This window comes from Phyllostomus discolor, chromosome 1 (genome assembly GCF_004126475.2).
Source record: "Phyllostomus discolor isolate MPI-MPIP mPhyDis1 chromosome 1, mPhyDis1.pri.v3, whole genome shotgun sequence".
Classification (NCBI taxonomy): Eukaryota; Metazoa; Chordata; class Mammalia; order Chiroptera; family Phyllostomidae; genus Phyllostomus; species Phyllostomus discolor.
Genome location: NC_040903.2, coordinates 174688715 through 174709205, shown reverse-complemented (window position 1 = coordinate 174709205; position 20491 = coordinate 174688715). Strand labels below are relative to the sequence as shown.

Here is a 20491-nt window from a genome sequence, read left to right as displayed (position 1 = left end):
TTCATTGTTTTAAATCCTGTACTGCCAATAGAAGCCTTTTAAAAAATGACTGTTTTTCCTATGTATATAAAGCTGACAGACCCTTCTTACACAGTTTTTCCCCAGGAGCAGGAATGAGTTTACACTGAGGCATTCATTCATATGTTCTAGTTCATCTACCCTTTTAACAAACATGTTTATATTTCAACTAGCCCAGGCTAAGGGTTTAGTGTACAGCGTGCCTATGGAAGAAAACACTAACTGACTCACAAAGTATCAAGTTATTGACCTTGGCACTCCGCCTTGATTTTTTGAGTGGTGTGAGACCATGTAGCTCTAGTCCTGGAGCTAAAGCCTAAGGATAATTTTAGGTTGTGAATTTGCAGTTACAGATTCTCATTGCTAGCCATTCTTTTCTGGACCACACTTGATTATCACTGTTGCCTTGTGCAGGTTGCTATTGCCGGGGCCCCAGTCACCCTGTGGATCTTCTATGACACAGGCTACACGGAACGTTACATGGGCCACCCTGACCAGAATGAACAGGGCTATTACTTAGGATCTGTGGCCATGCAAGCAGAAAAGTTCCCCTCTGAGTAAGTTCAGGCTTTAAAAATAAGATTATAAATTTAAAATTGTATATTTGAAAGTTATCTTTAATAATAATTATGGAAACTACAAACACTATAGCCAAGACTAATACTTTATAGAATACTAGAATGGCATGGATGTTTCTCAAAACTGAACTATAGGATAGTTCTTGTGTTGTTTTTTTCTACAAATTATATTTGAGGCAATTCACTTGTGCTAAAAGAAGTTTATGTGAACTACTTGAGATGGAAAAAATTATTTCCGCATTATTTTACAAATAGTGTTCATGATTTTTCTTTTTCTGGGGACATGCTACCAATGCATGCTAATATTTTAATAGGAAATTTATACCTAATCTTTTTATTTTTTTAAACTTTTATACATGTAGCATCTGGTTAACAGGTTACAAATACAACATAGAAAATTTTGGATCCTTATTCTAACATTACACCGTAAGGAATTTAACATAGTTCATTGTGATTAGTTTCAAGGTGGTGAGTGGTTTTCCTGAATACTCTGTCTTGCCTAATCCTGTGATATTCGTTTCTCCAGACCAAATCGATTACTGCTCTTACATGGATTCTTGGATGAGAATGTCCACTTTGCACACACCAGTATATTACTGAGTTTTTTAGTGAGGGCTGGAAAGCCATACGATTTACAGGTGAGGTTTTCTACTTTTTTCTTTTTTAAGATTTTATTCATTTTTAGAGAGAGGGGAAGGGAGGGAGAAAGATAAGGAGAGAAACGTCGATGTGTGGTTGCCTCTCACGTGGTCCTGACTGGGAACCTGGCCTGCAGCCCAGGCATGTGCCACGACTGGGAATCGAACCTGCTACCCTTTGGTTTGCCGGCTGGCACTCAATCCACTGAGCCACACCTGCCAGGGCTGGTTGTCTACATTTTTAAAATAAATAGTGATTAGTAATTGATTACTTTGAAATACAATAAACTATGGAGTAAGGCCAAATTTTTGGTTGTGGACATTCTTTGCTTAAGAGAACTAAAGTGATAGGCACAGGGAGTAGTGCCTCCAATTGGATAAAAGTTAAGATTCTGTTGAAGTTAGGCTGAAACCTGCCTGTTAGATTCCATGACTTATGTGTTGCTATCTGCTTTCAGTTTGTAATCATGGAAAAGATTACAGGGGTCCATTTACTGTCCTCTGCTTTTCTTCTTCCCCTGCAAGGGTGAGGAAGTGTTACTTGATTTTATTGTTGTAAAGAGAATTTTTAGGTCCTGATTTCATTGCTCCATTACTCAAATAAAAAGATTTTAGGAGAAACTCTTCCTCCTTTCTACTTCTTACATAGATTATATGCTCTTAAGAAATGAAAAATGTTACTTTTTTCCTTTTTTGTTTCGTTTGGCATTTCTGTGGATAAACTATGAGATATTTGTCCACGGCAGCAGTTATTAAGCATTTTGGGCCCCCGTACATACCAAACAGCTTTTGTTTGTGTGGGTTATTGCTGTCATATTTCTCGTGTAAGACATTAAAACTATTAAAATACTTATTTATTTAAAAATAGCTATAATAAACTATTACATGTTAATAAAAATCACATTTTTATGGAGAAGGGAGGCTATTTTCCAAAACAAAACAGAATTTACTCAGAAAAATAGCACTGCTTTACATTTTCGTAAATCCCCGTAATCTCTGGCGTAATAAGGAAGACACCTGGATTCTTACAGCTACTTCCAGACACTGTCTGTTGTGAATTGCTGTTTTCAGTCTCATGGAATATGTATTGAAGAGTTGGGAGGGTTTAGCCGTTTCAGACAATTGTGGATATTCTTTGATACTACAAAACTGGACAAATGTTAGTGTCCTAAAGATTAGTTTTTGCGTGGAATCTGAGCCATATCTGTTAGTTTTTCGTACTGTGTTGTTACATTATAACCTATTGGATCTTGTATTTCAAATGGATCTTTTATCATGCATTCGTCAGCTGGAAAATATTGGTTTGCTGAGTTATGCCAGTCTTCTAAATGTTGACTCACTTCATTATATAGTGTTTTAAAACTCACGTGAAAATTCCGCTGATCTCATCAGAAAAGTCTCTTAAGTTGGTATTGGGAAGCTCACGAGCTAGTAGTGCTGGATGCAGGTTTTCCAGAATTCTGATTTTCTCTTAAAAAGCTCACACTTTATCATCGCAAACAAATACTGCCAGTGTTGTCCTTGAAGTGACCAGCTTGCTTCATTCACACCCACGTCTGAATAACTATTAATCATCAGCCCTTCTTTCAAGTTAAAAATTAAATTCCACTTAGAAGTGTCAGCTCAGCTCGTGACTCCGTTGCACGAGTTGTTTTTCCTGAGACAGCCCATAGCAGAAGCGCTTTATGCCTTCTCTCCCATTTCGTCACCACAGGGTATTAAAAAGACGTCTACTCAGGAGTTGCAATGTGATAAAATTAAATTATAATTTTTACTGAGACAAGTGAAATTAACATCTTTCTTTTTACTGCAAGTTTCTACTACAATTTAATGCCATTGCCTTGACTCATGCTAAGGTACCAGCACTGTTACCACTGCTTTCACGTTACCAGTACGAATGCCAACCCAGGGAATATATGCAGATAATGTTTTAGTATTGTTCTGAAAGCAGTTTGACCTAGTGCATCCCTTGAAAGTGTTTCTTAGGACCCTAGAAGTCTGCATACTAAACTGGAAGAACCATTGGTCTACACACAAATCCTTCTGTAAGCTTAATGGTGTATAGGGACTTATAAAAAGAGGACAGGGTCTACATTTAAGCCTTTAATCCATTTTGAGTTCATTCTTTATATGGTGTAAGAAGGTGGTCTAGTTTAATTTTGTTTGCATGTGTCTGTCTAGTTTTTCCAACACTCCACTTGCAGTGTTGTAAATTTACAACAACCAATATATGGAAGCAACCCAAGTGCCATCACTAGACAAGTAGATAAAAAAGCTGTGGTGCATATATACAGTGAGATATACTCGGCCATAAAAAACGAATGAAATCTTACCACTTGCAACACCGTGGATGGGCCTAGAGGATATCGTGCTCAGTGAACTAAGTCAGACAGACAGAATACTGTATGGTTTCACTTATATGTGGAATCTAAAGAGTGAAATACGCAGAATGGAAGCACACTCACAGAAACAGAAATCAGACTGGTGGCTGCCAGAGCGAAGGAGGGGTTGTGGGGCTGGGCGAGAATGGTGAAGGGATTGAGAAGTACAAATTGATAGCTGCAAAATAGTCACGGGATGTAATGTAAGGTACCAGCTGGGTTCTTGAAACACCAAGGGGACCACTTCTTAAAGTGTATGATTGTCTAACCACTACGCTGTACATCTGAAACTAATACAAAATAACATGCCATTAAAAAATTAATTTAAAAAGAGAGGGGCCTTTAGGCAGGATGCATGTGTGTAATGTCCGAGAGGGTATGCTCTGTGTCCTTCATCCTGTGGGAGATCTTTGGAAGGCTTTGGAAGGAGATGTATTATTAAATTCGTATTTCTTGTATTTTAATTTTTTTTGTTGTTAAGATCTATCCTCAGGAGAGACACAGCATAAGAGTTCCTGAATCTGGAGAACATTATGAACTGCATCTTTTGCACTACCTTCAAGAAAACCTGGGATCACGCATTGCTGCTCTGAAAGTGATATAATTTTGACCTGTGTAGAACTCTGGTGTACACTGGCTGTTTAACCAAATGAGATGGTTTAATCAATGGAGAGCATAGAGTTGATCATCACATTTTGATTCCTGCCACATAACATCTACTTCCGGAAGTTTATTTGGTGCCATGCAGACATCTACAGGTTGTGGATAGTAATCTAACACCTTAACCATACACACAGAAAATTGAATGACATATTTCTGAGGGATCCAGCAATACCTTGAGAATTACTGACAGAAGTAAGACATTAGCACTATGTATCCCTGTTACCGTATTTTCACTTTTAATAGCATTATAAACCTCATGGACTTAATTAGTGTATTTTTACAGTATACTTCTGAGTTTGTTAAAATATGATGATATTAGTGATTGGTTTGGTTCAATTCCAGAATCTCTGACTAGTTACAGATTTGATAGCACTTAAATGTAATTGAATAGTTTATGCTTCATTGCTTGGGGTGTATCCAGCATGTTATGAATTAATCACTATTAAACCTATGACTTAACCAGTCATTAATGATTTTTCAAGGAAAAGTAGTGGCCTCCTAAAGACACTTACGTTGTTTCATTCAAGCTCTGACAGGTCTTGAGCCAGTTGTAACTGTATCTAGGATAAACAGTTCTCTTCGACGACATGACAGAGTGAGCTTTCCCTTCGCGTAAAGGCGAGTAACTGTATGTAGCATGGGTTTAATTAGTCTTACAATACTGATAATTACAGGCAGAAAAATTTTAATCAAACTATTAGAGCTTGAATATTTATAGGCAATTTCTTTTCCTTTAGGAAAAGGAAAAAAGTACACATTCACTTGTATTCTTCAGAAAATAGTGGTGCCAGTTTCCATTGGGTGTTTTCTAAATAAAATGTCCCAGGGCTTCAGGGAGAGCCGGCTGTGGAGGGTGGCGGGCGGGCGGGGGGAGGCGAGGGCCTGCCTGAGAACTAAGCAAAGTATAATTTGACCAAAAGTACTCATGAAAGGTTTGGAAGGTGAAATTTAAATTCCTAGGATGTTAGGAAACCAGATTTTAAAAATTACTCTCTTGCCAACATGGTTATAGACGAATGTTATTCAGGAGAGGAAAAGTTCTTAAGAGTTACTTTCATAATTCTAAGTTCTAATTTTTTATTTTCTTTTAGTTTTAGAAACATTACAAATTTGAACTGCCTTCATCCTTTTTAAATTATTTGAGCATAATTTCGGTATTATGAGCTTAAAGAGATTTCCAGAACAACCTCTTTGGCATAAACTGATCCCAGCAAGCCACGTCTCTCTTTTTCAGTGTTCAAAGCCCGTGAACAAGTTCCTGAACGGCCATGGCAGTCCCGGGGGTAGCTCTAGCGCTTGATAGCTGGCGGAGCTCAGGTGCTGATTGACTGGGGTCTGTCCCTTAGAGTCTTGGGTGCTGGCTGGGGTGGGTCACGGAGCCTCGGGCAGAGAACACAGCTGTGAATTTGACCCCTTTTATCACAAGCCTCAGTGTTTGGAAAGTTGTTACTAGTACTTTTAAACAACGCTCCAGGGAAAATTGTTCTTCTCTCTCTCTCTCACCACTGCACAGAGTAGCTTTCTCCCATAGAGGGCACGGCCTTGGTTAGTCAGAACAGTGACTATGCGTCAGAGGTGGGCGTCCCCACTGAGGGCCGGGTGGGGGATGGGAGGCGTCCAGAATGGCAGGGTGACCTGGGGTTCTGTCCTTGGGAAGGGGGTTCAGTTTTGCCGTTTGTATGTTTGTCCTGTGTAATAGGCGCCACACGTGCCCCTTTGGTCTGTGTTTGTATTGACTTTCTTGTTTATGGTACTTTCCCATGCCAAGATTTGTTTCTATTTTTTCAACGTTAAATTAAATTGATCTGGGTAACTTCTTCCCCAAGAAAGTATTTTCCCACATGATTTAACCATATATTTGACAGCTGAAAGGGGTGGTTTTTGTGGTCTGGTTGGCCCCAACAATCTCATCCTTACCTGATCTGCCAAGTAGAAATGGATTGGACAGTGGCTGTTAACCATGCATTTGAAGCCCTTCGCCCACTGAGGCCGTTCCTTTAAAATAGCATCTCTTATTTTATCAAAACAAACCTTAAAAAACCTCATGCACTCTGGAATTCACAGATTTTCCTTTTGCATGTTGCCTTTTCCTTTCCTGCTATCACGAGGAATCCTTCTGCTGTAATTCTCAGTCACTTAAATGCCAGTCTCTTTCTGCAGGGGGAATACCTGACTGAATTCACTTGCAGAAAGACAGCTTGACTGAATATGGCTTTTTAAACTGTTGTGTAAGACACAGTCAATTCAAGCAGTCAGTAGAAATATCACTAAACCTGTAGGTCCCCTGTCTACAGACAACAACTTGAAAGGCAAGATTATATAAAAGTAGCAGCAGTTTGGGCAAGAGCCAAAAGGCATGAGGTTAAACATGAAGTGGCGTTTTTGCAGGCTTGATGGATGGGCACACTTGTTCAGTCACTGGCAGGCAGGGTCGCTTGTGCATTGTTGAGCCAGTGGGACTCAAAATCAAAGATTCGTCTGGGACACTTAACTAAGAGAGATACAGTCTTTAACCTCACTCTTACAAATTCAGATTCGGTTTATTTGGATGGAGACCAGGAATCTGTATTTCTAAGAAGTTTTCCAGTTTTGCAAGGCATTCGTGGGCTGCTTTAAGAAACTTTTCTATAGACAGTGGAGTTGGATTAGGAAAATAATTGGCGATTTTTACACTGGACTCATTTACAAGAACCTAAAACAATAAAGACAGCTGCTCATCTGTGATAGCTGTTGGTCCCTTCTCACCCTAAAAGAAGCAGAAGGGGTCATTAACTATGTATCCCTTTTGTCTGGAGAGTCCTTTTGGGATGAAGGTCTCTCCCTCTCTGCCATTCCTGGGTCGTTTCCATAGCCTCATGCGAGAGGACGAAGTCACAATGCATGTCTTACTTTCTGAATGAGTGAGATACAGGTGAGGAGGCTTGCTTCTTTACTCCCAGTTTTATTCCTTACGGAAGGTGTGCCCCACCTCTCTGTAACATCATTCTCTCTTTGGGTGGGATGATTCCCATGAGATCTCTCCTTATTATAGAATCATACATGTGTCAATTTGGTATATCTTTGATATAATCTAATACTCTTTGTTAGAAGAGGAACCGACATCTAGAGAGAGAAGAATGTATACCCATGGCCGGTGTTCAGTCGGTACTAGACTCCATTCAGATGTCCTGACTCATGGTAGTTAAATATGTAGAAAAGGCAAATTTTTAAAGAAATATTTATTAATATATTCCTATGAAACATTTTAAAGATAACATAAAATGGTTAATTTTTCCATTCTAAAGTAAATGCTAAGCATGCTTATTAATGAAGCAGTACTTCTCATTAGTTTATGACATTCTGAAGTTCATCAAAACTGTACTGAATGTGTCCTTGGTGTAGTGGAGGGACTGGGGACTGGGATGCAGAGTGCTTGCTGAAGCCTGGGAGCCCGCCTGAGAGCTGCTCGAAGTAAGAGACGAGACATGGCCCTATCGAAACTGAGGTGTTAGTGTCCATCCCCAGCAGACACAACGGAGTACGGAGACCTGCCTGACACCCACCTTCCCAGCCTCTCCAGCCTCACCTGCCATCACGCAGCCTGGAGTGTGGAGACGTGTCAGTGCAAGGTGCTGGCTCCTGCTTGTTTGGCAAGAGACAGCTTTGGGTAATCATTTCAGAAGTCCCTCGAAGACAGAAAAAGTAGTGTTTGTATGTTTGTTTTAAATAACCCAAGTACAAATTTATGTTGTATTCAGCATAATTGGAGTTCAGGTCTTTAATTTTAGACATAAAGTGCCTGCTGCTTTAAGCATTGACTTGTATAAAAAGAATTGCATGTCTCACACCAGTAAGTTTATGGGTTTTCTCATTTTCAGCTTCATAGCTTTTAATCATGTAAAGCAAAACATTAGTTTTGTTGCATTTTATTACAGGTTCTTTGTTGCAATAAAGATGCTGCTAAAATTAATTGATGTAAATGTTCTTCTTTCCCCCTGTTCTCCATTTGAACAGTCCTGACTTGAGTAGTGGCAAGGGTGGAGTGGTGAACACACACGAGCAAGGTCATGTGCTCTCAGTGGAGAAGGGAGACTGTAAGGTGATGACGTGGGGCTCCTGGTACTATACCCACTAACCAAAATTGCACCCAACCCAAAGAAGGGTGTGCAGAGTGCTGCTTGTGCCTGCCAGTGGTTCCTAGTACCCAGCAATTGGTGTGGCAAGGGAGGCGGTGCTCAGAGCCAGTAATTGGTATATCCTCCCTGAGCAGCTGGGCGCTTCTTGGGAATACCACTTAGATAGTGGTTTCTGCATGTTCCCCAGAAACCTTGAAGGGAGGAGTTCAGTGTAATCATGTCTTCAGATATTTTCTTTGACAATTCTCTGGTCTTTTGAAGCTACTAGAGAAAGAGTGGGGGGAAAGAAACAGATGAACTCTTCTAAAATTAGTAAACGTGGACTCATCTGATAATCCTTCCAGAACAGACACTTTACCAGGATCCTATAACCCTCTGAATTTGTATGCAAAATACTGCATTAATGAGTGGAGGTGCATTCTGGGAAGAAGGACTTTGGCTTTATCAGATTCTCAAAAGGATAATAATGCTAAAGAACCACTGCTGTATTATGTATTTGGATCTTAAACTTTTAATTTGTATACAAAAGTATTAGGAATAAAGATAATCTTTAAATGGCAGTGCTTCCTAACCTTTTCACCTCATGACAAAAAAAAAAAAACATTTGTATGACACTCTGGGACAAGCTGAGGTACACTGGATTAACCTAGTAACCTGTTGCTTTTGCTGCAACCAGAAACAACCAGCCACGCCCACCCAGCTCTAAAGAAATATTTCAGCATACCCATAATCTATGGCATTCTGAGAAATTTACAGGCTACCTTGGTCTCAAATTCAGCCTGGATTTAATGCTAATCAAAAATCAGGATTCAACCTGGCCATAAGCATTCTGCAAAAACTTCTGAGGTGCAGACTTCCTGTGTCTCTAGGACTCCAGCGCCCCCGTCAGATCACAGCAAGAGCTGTGGCATCGGAGCCTTGGGACCTCCCCTTTGGCCTAACCTCACCCATCAGTGGTTAGGAGGAAACAGCGTTCCATCCCGTGGTCTGTTTTGTTTGGGTGAGCAGAGTGGAAACAGCTGCAGTATGAGACCCAGCTGTAACTTTATTGGGGATTTTGAGTGGTCGGGGACGTACCGGGGTGTAAGTGTTCATCAGCCCAGTTCTGTCCGCAGACCTGGTGCCCTGGCACTGCCACACTGGGAGAAGCTGAGCTCCTATTGACATGGAGTGGATGGGATTGAGCTTCGACACAAACAGTGGAGTTGCGTTTGCTGAGTGCTTCTTACTGAAAGGTGCTCTCTGAATTGGCTCCCAGACTTGAGTTCTTGAAGTAGAGGTTTGGCAAACAGGATAGCTGTCCTTTCCCAGGAATTCCTCTCACCCCTCCGCACCATTACTGCAAAAGCACCCTACAGAAAGGGCATAGTTTATTTTAACATTGTAGTCCCAGGTGATACCTCTCTGCAGGAAGATCCACTGTCCATTTAGTTTCTGGAAAATACTGCCCTTCTGTAACATGAACTCTCCATGTTGGCTTGGTTGCTGGCCATGTACACTGTCATAGTTGCACTCCTAAGAGCACATGTGAATGCTGCTGCTGTAGTTCAGCTGGCTACTTACTAATGCGTTGCCACGCCAGTTCATTGCTTTGCGCCGTCTGCACTGTCCACTCCTCACTCCTGTGCTGCTCCTCCTGCCTGAGTCCAGGGCGGCAGTGGCAGGCTGGGTTGCCGTGGCAGCTCTTTCACTAGCCGGAGTTGGAGGTGGAGGTTAAGAATTCCAAGTGACTTCAAAGAAGCAGTTCTCAACTTTTCACTCAGCAAATACAGTGGAACCTTGGTTCTCGAACTTGATTTGTTCGAGAAAACTGTTCAAGAAACGATTTGTTCAAAAATCGAATCTCCTTTGTTGCCTGAGAAACATGTGACTGATCATACAGGTATCAGCCTGAAAGGGTTGTCAGGCCGAGAATCGAGACTTGAAGTCTTGTTGGACAACAGACTTTTTTTTTCCACGAACATCTTGGTCAGACCCAGGTTCCTTTTGGCATCCTAACAAGCTTGTATGGGAATCTGCTCCACCTGGGAGAGGCGCCATGGGAATGGTACCAGCATTGGCTTTGGAGCCTGGCTTCAACCCTTGCATTTGACTCAGGCTGGCTTTATGAGTTTAGGCATATTTACGTAACATCCTGACCCTCAGTTTCCTTAGGTGTGAAATAGGAATCATAACAGAACTCCCCTTAATGGTTTATTGTGAGGATTAAGTTCATTTACCACACTATAAAGCCTTTGGTGCCTGGCATGCAATAAAAGTACTCTATAAACATTATCTCAGGTTTAGCACTTCATTTTATACTGTACTGTTTGCCTCTGGTTTTATTTCTCCAGTTAGATTGCAGACGCAGGATGGGCACTGTATTACACTTGGTTCATTCTCCCCATCGTACCTGCTACCGAGTCGGCTATGTAGCAATCACTTACTAGATCCTCGAGTACCCAGAATTTTTCAGATGAGAAAAAATCTCTTATTTAAAGATGTCATCATTTTTTAGGGAAGGGATGGAGAAAGAGGGGAAAACATCGATCGGTTGCCTCTTGAAATGCCCCCAACCAGGGACCCAGAATTAAACCAGCGACCTTTGGTTTGCAGGCCGGCGCTCAGCCAACCCAGTGAGCCATACCAGCCAGGGCTCAGCTAAGGAGTCTTGTGACCTCCCTCAGGGTTGTCTGATTGCTAAGTGATAGGTTTTTAAGTACCCACTTACCAATTTACTTGTGAGACTGCAAAATAAAAATTAAAAAATGATTTTCAAAAACTTAAAAAAGACTGCCAAAGAAACCAAATTCTCCCTAATTTAAGCTTTTCAGACTCCTTCTTTGAACTGTCATTGGAATTTCTGTTCTTTGAAACTTGAGGTCTGGAGGAGAGGCGCTTCTGAGCCTTGGCTGCTATCATAGTTACCTGGGGAGCTTTTAAAAATGTTGTTATCTGAGTCCCTCCTGGGATCAATTAATCAACGTGGGGCCGGGGTGGGCGGGAAGGGAGTAGGCCTGCCATCTTTTATTTTTATTTTTTCACTAAGCACCCTAGATGATCCTAATGTGTAATCAGAGTAAAGTGCCTGGGAGGCAGAGCCGTGGAAGACTGTATTCACAGAATGTGAGAGCCAGATTTTAAGAGAACAGATTCTTAGAAATCATCTCATCTGCTGCTTTACTTTGCAGATGAGGAGTGGGGGCCCAAAGCCAGAAAGTGATGATACTGTAGCCATCCCAGCTGTTTAAAGAGAGTCCATGCTTGAGCGCAGGTCTTCCAGCTCTGCCTTGGCCTCCCAGAGCCACACACTCCCGAACCAGAGCCCAGCAGAGGGCCTTGCCACAGTGAGCGAGCAGAGGCTGCTGCCAGGAAACCGCGGGACTCCAGCCCCCGCAGCCCTCACTCCACACAGAGCTGCTCAGCTTTCTTTATGCTTCTGCGAGGCTCCGGGCACATATTTGGCAGCTTCAAAAAAGGGGTGACCCCTCAAAAAATCAGTGACTCCTGCATCAGATGGGGACACTGAGGCCCAGAGAAGACTGCAAAGCCTTACAGCTGTCAAGTAGCAGAGGGGGTACCAGGTCAGGCTGACTGCGCTCTCTGAGGTGCAGGCAGGTAAAGTGACCTCCCCAGAGTCACAAACTAGTTGGTAGCTGAAAAGAGACACTTGAATGCAGTCTCTAGGTTGCCTACTAAATTTCCTAAAATATGAGATACTACTGTTTGTAAGATCCTGGATTCAGAAATACAAAATTGTGAGTAAGAACGCATCTCAGAATCAAGGAAATACGGTATTCGCCTGAAATCTGAGTTCCTTCAGGGACTGAGTGCATGCTGAGAAAGCATGTACTGGGGTGGGTCTTGGATAGGACTCTCCCCGAACTTGCCCAGAGAGGAAAGGGGACCATGGGAAAGACTAGAAAATTTGGAACCTGACGGGTGGGTTCAAGTCCAGCAGTTATAACTCGGAGCTAGCCTTTTGCTTCTCCAAACTTGGACCCTAAAATGGCATTCTAACACTTCCTTCAGAGTGCAGCGAGGCCAGCGTGCCAAGCACAGGCCTCGCATGGGTTGGGGGCTTGGAAGTGATTTACGAAGTTCAAGTTGGCACCCCTGCCATTTCCTCCAGGGCATGTAGGACTGCCAGTGGGAGCAACCTGCTCTCCAGGACCTGAGCTGTCAGGCCCAAGCCCTGCTGAGAAGATGGATGCTGGGCGGGAAGAGGAGCGTGACTCAGCCCAGAGACCTTGGGAGAACAGCAGGTTCTGGGACGTGAGCGAGAAGGGTGGGTGCAGAAGCCTCTGCCCTGTGGGGCTGACCGCCTCTGCCTTGGCCCCAGATACCTCCCACCTGCCTGACCAAGGGCCTATCTTCCAGTGTTCACATTGTTTGGATAAAGGCGTTACTAACTTGTTAGGGGTAACATGTTTAACCTTTGAGCAGGTGGCATATTTCCCTCTGACCCTGCTAACATTTGTATGGTGAGTGTCCTGCCTCCTACAGAATGTTTCCATATGTCAGCGTCATGTTCATTCGATCTTCACGATAGGCCAGGAGACATCGGTTAGGTAGCATTACTATTCCTCCAATAGCTCCCCATCCCAGAAAAAACTAGAGCTCAGAGAGGTTGTGTGTCCTGCCCGAGGTCAGAGTGCAGACATGGAATGCTAATCCTGGTGTTACTCACCCATCGGCAGCAGTGGGAAAGGAGCAGCTGCCGCAGGCAGGTGAGGCTCGGGCTGAGGGCTTCTGGGATCTGAGGACGCTCGGGGGTGTCAGACTCGTTCTCTACCCTCGCAGGAGTCTCAGTCCGGAAGTGGAGGTGGATATGCAAACAAGAGGGTGAGTGCAAACGCAGAGGTGTTGAGTGCTGTGTGAGTCCCCAGAAGGCAGAGCAGGACAGCAGTGAGGAAGGAGTGCAGGCTGGGACCCTGAGAGCCTGCTGTCCTGAATCGCTTCCTGCTGTGTGACCTTGAGCAAGTTATTTAACCTCTCTGTGCTTCAGTTTTCTCTTCTCTAACCTAGAGTTAATGATGGTAATACTTTGTGGAGTTGCTGTGAGCTTTGATATGAGAAAATGCTTGCAGAGCACCTAGTATCTGACACGCAGCACTCAACAAAATTGAGCTACTATTTTCTCTGGTCGTGGGAAAGGGGATGGTCAGGGGAGGCTGCACAAAGGAGGTGGCGTTTGAATTAGGTGTTAAGGAGTGAGTTTCCCCAGGTGGGGGGAAGTCAGTCCAGGCAGAGAGAGTAGTTTACAAACAGACACGAAGGAATACAGCGGGGGAGCTGGCATACTGGGAGGCAGGATCCTGAGCAGGGGTTGGGGCAATCATAGGGAAAGGTGGAAGTGCTGGGGATGGAATGTAAAGGGCCTCGAATAACGGGAGCCAAGGCATCTGCCCCCGGCTTGTCTCGCTTCACCTCGACTACCTTAGTTAGTCTGAGAGACTAGAGGAGAGGGCAGGCCCTGGAATAGACACACTTTGATGGGGAAATGGAGGAGGAAGAAGGCTATGGGGCAGAACAGGCCTAAGGGGAGGATGCTGGCCTCCAGTAGAGAGGGTGCAGCTGCCAAAGAGACAATGGACAATGTGACCTGCATCACCTACCTTTCAGTTCTGTGGAACGTAGTGCACCCACCCTGATAGGTGCGCCCAACTGCGGTCAAAGCATCCAGAGACCTCTGGGGAGAGGAGGTCGCACAGCCCGTTGTGCTGGATGTGTGTATGGGGGCCCTCATAAATGGGGACCAGAAAGCAGCCCTCTGAATCCCAGGCTGGCTGGGCAGGCTGGCCTTGAGCAGAGGTGGGTGTTGAGCAGTCCTGGTCCTGGGCAGGGCGAGCTGTCAGAGCAGCGAGGTGGTGGTGGGAGCCGGGCGAACGGAAGCACAGCGTCTGCCTGGAGAGCTGATGAGGAAGGAGGGCTCAGGGCAGGGGGCGTCCATGTGAACAATGCAGAGACCTGCGCCACTTTTTTTTCTTTTAGTTTTAATTATCATGGTTACATAGGCACAAAGCTTGAGGAGTCAAGTTCTAAAATCTCTAAATAATGTGTTTGTAATGTTATTCTGTGTTTTTTTATTTTTTATGCATTATCTAGTGACATCCCACAATGAAAGATTCATATTTGTCTGCCTTTCCTTCCATTTCCACCAAACACACACACATCCCATCTCCCTCACCTTTTCCGTATAGTTCCATCATAACTTCACTTAGGCTGATATTCAGGGTTTACATCATTATGCTGTGTAACTGCATCCAGAGATGAGTCATGTAATAAACTGAATCATTTTCATTCATGCAGAACTTTGTCTTACCTGGCTAATAATTCTCTTTTTTTGGTCTATGTATTTAATACTAATTCAATCCTAAACTTGTCTGCCTTTCTATAGATTTTTGTTTTATTTTAACTGCTACTATTACCAAAGTTTTTCTGTTATATATTTTTAAAGGCAGTTTTGGGGATTTTTTTAAGATTTTTTTATTTTATTTTTATTTTTAGGGAGGGAAGAAAGGGAGAGAGAGAGAGAGAGAGAGAGAGACAGAAACATCAATGTGCGGTTGCTGCGGGTTATGGCCTGCAACCCAGGAATGTACCCTGGCTGGGAATCGAACCTGGGACACTTTGGTTCCCAGCCCGCACTCAATCCACTGAGCTACGCCAGCCAGGGCTGGCAATTGATTTTTTTTTAAGATTTAATTAATATTTTTAGAGAGAGGAGAAGGGAAGGAGAAAGAGAGGGAGAGAAACATCATCAGTTGTCTCTCACATGCCCCTAACTGGGGACCGAACCCATAACCCAGGCCTGTGCCCTGACTAGCCAACCGGCGACCTTTCAGTCTGCAGCCCGGCCCTCAACCCACTGAGCCACACCAGCCAGGTCCAGGCAATTGATTTTTAAGTGTATGTAGGCATGGCCACCTGTTTGGTGCCAGTTTCTGCCAGGGTTATCTGAGATACAAGACTGAAACAAATAAATTACATAAATGAAGGAATCGCTGTATGAGGCAGAAATAATCCAGTGCCTATCAAGTGGTACAGACAGAGGGTGAGGACTGGATGATCACCTTGAAGGAGTAGGGATTTGAGCTGAGTTTTAAGGGATTATATACGTTCTTCTTATTGTGGTAAAACATGCATAGTATTTGTCATTTTAGCCATTTTTAAGTGTACAGCTCAGTGGCATTAAGTGCACTCACACCGTTGTGCAACCATCACCACTATTTCCAGAACTTTCTCATCATCCCAAACTGAAGACTGTATTTTTTTCTCTTGGTTACATTTACTATTTCTGATTACAAAAATAACATGTGTTTATTGTAGATAATATGGAGGAAAACATAGAAAAACACAAAGACAAAAATAAAAACATCCCCATTTCCACGAATTGGCTGCAGTTGATGGTGTGAAAGGGGGGGAAGGCGTCCCAGTGGGAGAAGAGAACCATCCCACGGGCTCAGAGTTTGAGCTGAGGCACAGTGTGAGAGAGAGTTTTGAAGAGGAAGGTTGAAGATATGAAAGCATACCTATTTTTTTGTATTTTCCTTACAGGAGGATGAATGGGGGAGGCAGTGAGTGGGTCTAATAGTGAGCCCAGTGCAGTAAAGACTCCAGCAGTTGCCCTGGCTGGATGGCTCAGTTGGTTGGAGCGTCGTCCCCTACGCCAAAAGGTTTTGGGTTCGAGTCCTGGTCAGGGCACATATGGGAAGCAACTGATAGATGTCTCTCTCTTTTCTCTCTCTCTCTCTCTCTCTCACACACACACACACACACACACACACACCCTTCCTCTTGCTCTAAAATCAATAAACATAAAAAACAGAAAGATTCCAGCAGTTGTTCTGGTTATCTAGCACAAACCACCCCAAAGACAGTGGTGCAAAGCAACAACCCCCATTTGTTATTCTTCCTGTCCTATGCACGGCTGGGGTTCACCGGGCTCAGGGTCTCTGTGTGGTCACAGTCAGACAGCAACTGGGCTGGACATCAGGACGGCGGCACTCACACGTTTGGCTCCTGGGCTGGAACAGCAGCCATCTATCTCCCTCTCCGTGCGACCTCCTCACTTGGGCTCTAGTATGGTGGCCTCCGGGTGGCCAGACTTCCTACCCAGCAGCTCAGGGCTCCAAAGGCACATGCCCTCCAGAGAAAGTCAGGTGGGAGCCGTGTCTTCTTTTATGACAAACCTAAGAAGCCACTCAGTATCACCTTCACTACATTCTGTCCTTTAGAAATGAGTCACCGAAGCCAGCCTGTATTCAAAGGGCAGGGAAGTGGACTCTACTCACTGCAGGGAGAGGAGCAAAGAGCTTGTATACATATTTCTTGGCCCCCACCTTGGTGCGTTCCGGCACCTGTTCTAGACTGACATGAGTGCTGCAGACCCCTCTGCGGGTCCTACAGGACAAGTGGTTTGTAAATTCTTGACTTGGTGTCACAGAGTCTAGCGAGGTCCTGGAGATCCCTCAGGCAAGTGTCTCTCAGCAGTTTCTGACAGTTTCTGCCCAAACCCCTTTTACAGTAACAGGCTCTCTCGAGAACTCCTGCCGTGATTTAGAACTTTCATCATGTTTGCATGGCATATGATACAGGAGAAGCCTTTTCAAAAACGCTCGTTGGGGGTTTTACCACCTGCCGCATAGATGCCAGGAAAACCAGCGGCAGCAAGAATGCGCACAGCCCCTGCCACAGGAGTGCACTGCCCAGCAGGATGCCAGACAGTTTAACAAAGAATGTTGTAATAAAGTGTATTAGATGTTCTGATAGGAGACACAGCAGCTGACAGAATCACTTCTCTGGTTCTGATCGCTCTGCTCAGATCAGAAAGGAGTTTCTGGTCCTTTTAACATCTTCACGGGGATGCCGTGAAGGCACCTCATCCTTAATGTGTTAAGACAGCAAATTATCTCCCCTCTGCTCTGCCTCTCTCTCTCCACATTCTCTGTATTTAATCCCATCCCACCCACCTGGTCAAGACCATGAAAACTGGAGACCTCCAGCCTTTGCCTAGTCTCCCAGCCCCCACACCGAGCTGTCCCCAGAGGTTACTACTGTCTTAAAATTGTCTCAAAAACAAAAATGTATGACACTACACTGTTAATGGAAGGAAAAGTAAATACATTTCAGTTGATGAGTTAAAAAACCCTCCTCCCCATTTAAGAAGTGATGTGTACTGATTTTAAGTTAATTGCAAAAAATCCCACATGATTTGTCAACAAACAAAACTATCAAATTTGGGGACCAAATATACATTGAAATTTAACCACAGGATCAAAAATACACAAAAACTGCTTTCATGATGTGATTCAATTTTGCGCTACAACCAAAAAATCTTTAAGAAATTTTCATTTTATTCCTGAAATGTGAAATAAAAGATTTTATATCTATTTGGTAAATACTTCTACACACACACACAAAAAAAAACATTTAGATACAATAGGTCTGGGTTTCTGGTAAACAAAACTCCAAATTAGAGTGAATTATCACTAGATTTTATTTTTTTAAACATTGTCTTTTCATCCTGGCTGGTGTGGCTCAGTTGGTCGGGTATCATCCCACAATCCAAAAGGTCATTGGGTCCTGGCTGGCGTAGCTCAGTGGATTGAACGTGGGCTGCGAACCAAAGCATTGTAGGTTCGATTCTCAGTCAGGGCACATGCCTAGGTTGCAGGCCATGGTCCCCAGCAACTGCACATTGATGTTTCTCTCTCTTTCTTTTTTCCTCCCTTCCCTCTCTAAAAATAAATAAATAAAATCTTTTAAAAAAACAACACCACCTGGCTGGCATAGCTCAGTGGATGGAGCTCGGGCTGGGAACCAAAGTGTCCCAGGTTCGATTCCCAGCCAGGGTACATGCCTGGGTTGCAGGCCATAACCCGCAGCAACCGCACATTGATGTTTCTCTCTCTCTTTCTCTCCCTTCCCTCTCTAAAAATAAATAAATAAAATATTTTAAAAAAGATATCATATTGTTAAACAACAACAACAACAACAACAACAACAACAACAAAAGGTCGTTGGCTCGATTCCTGGTCAGGGCACACATATGCCCGGGCTGCAGGTTTGGCGAACTTAGGAGAGGATGCCAATGGGTGTTCCTCTCCCTCTCTTTCTCCCCCTTTTCCTCTAGCTCTCTAAAACATAATAGTAATAAAATAAAAAAGTCTTTTTATATATTCGTGAATAATGACTTGATTAGAAGACTATAACATTCTTTTTTTTAAGATTTATTTATTTATTTATTTTTAGGGAGGGAAGGGAGAGAGAGAGAGAGAGAGAGAGAGAGAGAGAGAAACATCAATGTGCGGTTGCTGGGGGTTATGGCCTGCAACCCAGGAATGTACCCTGGCTGGGAATCGAACCTGGGACACTTATAACATTCTTTTCTGTCAATTTGAAGCAAGTTGACAACATCTTCATTTTCTCCTCAGCATCAGATTGTTGTAGTTTGGCCATCAGTGCTTCTTTATACTTCCTGTCCTATCTTTCTCATGGTCCCACAAGGATATAAATTAAACAACACCTACATAGCTAAGATGGGAAACAATTTAAGCTCTTTAATGGTAAGAACCTGTGACGGTGGCTAGTGATGTTCACCTGAGCGTGTTCGCTGGCCCTCCACAGCCCTCCACCCGTGAACACCTCACATACGTTTGGAGGCACCCCACAGCACCATTTGAAGGGGGGAAGTAACAGAATAATTTAAGAATGGATTTAAAAAGAGAGAAATTAAGGAAAGTGCCATATCCATTTTTAACGGCGTGGAACTCTTGGGCATTGCTGGTTAGAAAGTGCATCATACACACCCCAGGCCTCTCGTTTTCCTCACTGCCCAAGCTGAGGCCGAGGAAGAGGAAAGAAGTCGCCCACAGTCACACAGCAAACCGGGGGCAGAGGTGGGACCAGAACCAGGCCTCTCAGTCCTTACACGGGGTTTACGGGCCTGGACTCGCCACGCTGCACGTCTCCTCCACCCCTGTGTGCTGAGGTGCAAAGACAGACATGCACTGGGTTTTTGTGTGTGCCTTGTGGGACCAGTGACACTACATGGCGATACCCTGTCCCTTCATTTATTCATTGAGTTGAGAGCCAGATCATCAACTGCTTTCTAGGTGACATTCAAGACCTTCCCCATCAGGTGCCAGTTTCCCTGTCTGGCTTCCTCTCCCACCTCTGCCCTCCTTCCTGCCCAGTCCACACTTACACTTTGCTTACACTGGGTTCGGGTACTCAGTTTTCTCCAGAAGCTCCCGCCGAGGCTGGGCAGGGTGACACTCCTCCCTGCTCCCACCCCAGCCTCTGTCGCACCGTGTTACGATTGCTCTTCTCCTTGTCTGTTTCCCTCACTGGACCCGGTGCCATGCTGGCAAGAACCGTCTTCACTGTGGTATCCCCGGAGCCTGGAGCGGACCTGACCCACGACAGGCAACCCACAAGTATCTGTGCAGTCAGTTGTTGGCGCTGCCGTTCCCGGGGTACCTTCTGTGCTCTCACACCGCAGGGCCTCTGCAGAGGGTGTTTATTCCTTTCAACCCTGCGGTTCCACCTCCTGAAACCATCACGACTCAGGATGAACATGTACAACAATCAACAGTTCTGTGAAGCCCTCCCTCTTCCTCAATAAGCCCCGCCCCAAATCCTCCTTCTCCTGCTCCCATCCTCTCAGCTACCCCATGCCACCTAGATACTGTTGTCCCTGTGGGCAGTGACTGGTACCTTTTATCCTGGCTATTGGCACCTACACAGTGCTACTGGTCCAGCTACTTAGGATTCAGCAGGGAACCTAACAGACAAAAATCCCAGTCTTCGGGAAGCCCTCATTCTGGTTGAGGGGCGATAGACTATAAATAAACTAAGTAAAATGTAGAGCATGTTAGCAAGAAGCGTGGATAGGGAAGTGGAGGAAGTTGTGAGGACGGGAGGGGTGGGGGCACAGGAGTTTCAGACTTGCACTAGCTGGGCAAAGGTCTAGAGGCAGGAGGGAGGGGGCTGGTCATGATCAGGTTACAACCGGGAGGCTAGTGTGGCTGGAGAGGTAGTGAGCAGAGGGGGTGGTGTAGTAGTCGAGATCAGAAAAGTAACAGGGTCCTCCAGATCAGAGCTTCTCACTG

The 20491-nt window shown here is 44.2% G+C and overlaps 1 protein-coding gene across 6 annotated transcripts in view; it reads left to right on the top strand.

Annotated features, from left to right (window-relative positions):
* DPP8 (dipeptidyl peptidase 8) overlaps positions 1-8227 on the top strand; it is a 57373-nt gene extending 49146 nt beyond the window's left edge. For 5 of the 6 annotated variants that reach the window (XM_028505484.2, XM_036009296.1, XM_028505485.2 and 2 more), the window contains 3 exons: positions 433-575; positions 1123-1234; positions 4097-8227. In XM_028505484.2, coding sequence (XP_028361285.1) covers positions 433-575; positions 1123-1234; positions 4097-4219 — 378 coding nt within the window. In that variant the 3' untranslated portion in view covers positions 4220-8227. The remainder of the gene's footprint in view (positions 1-432; positions 576-1122; positions 1235-4096) is intronic. The other variant, XM_036009301.1, reaches the window with a different exon arrangement.
* Positions 8228-20491: the final 12264 nt, after the last annotated feature.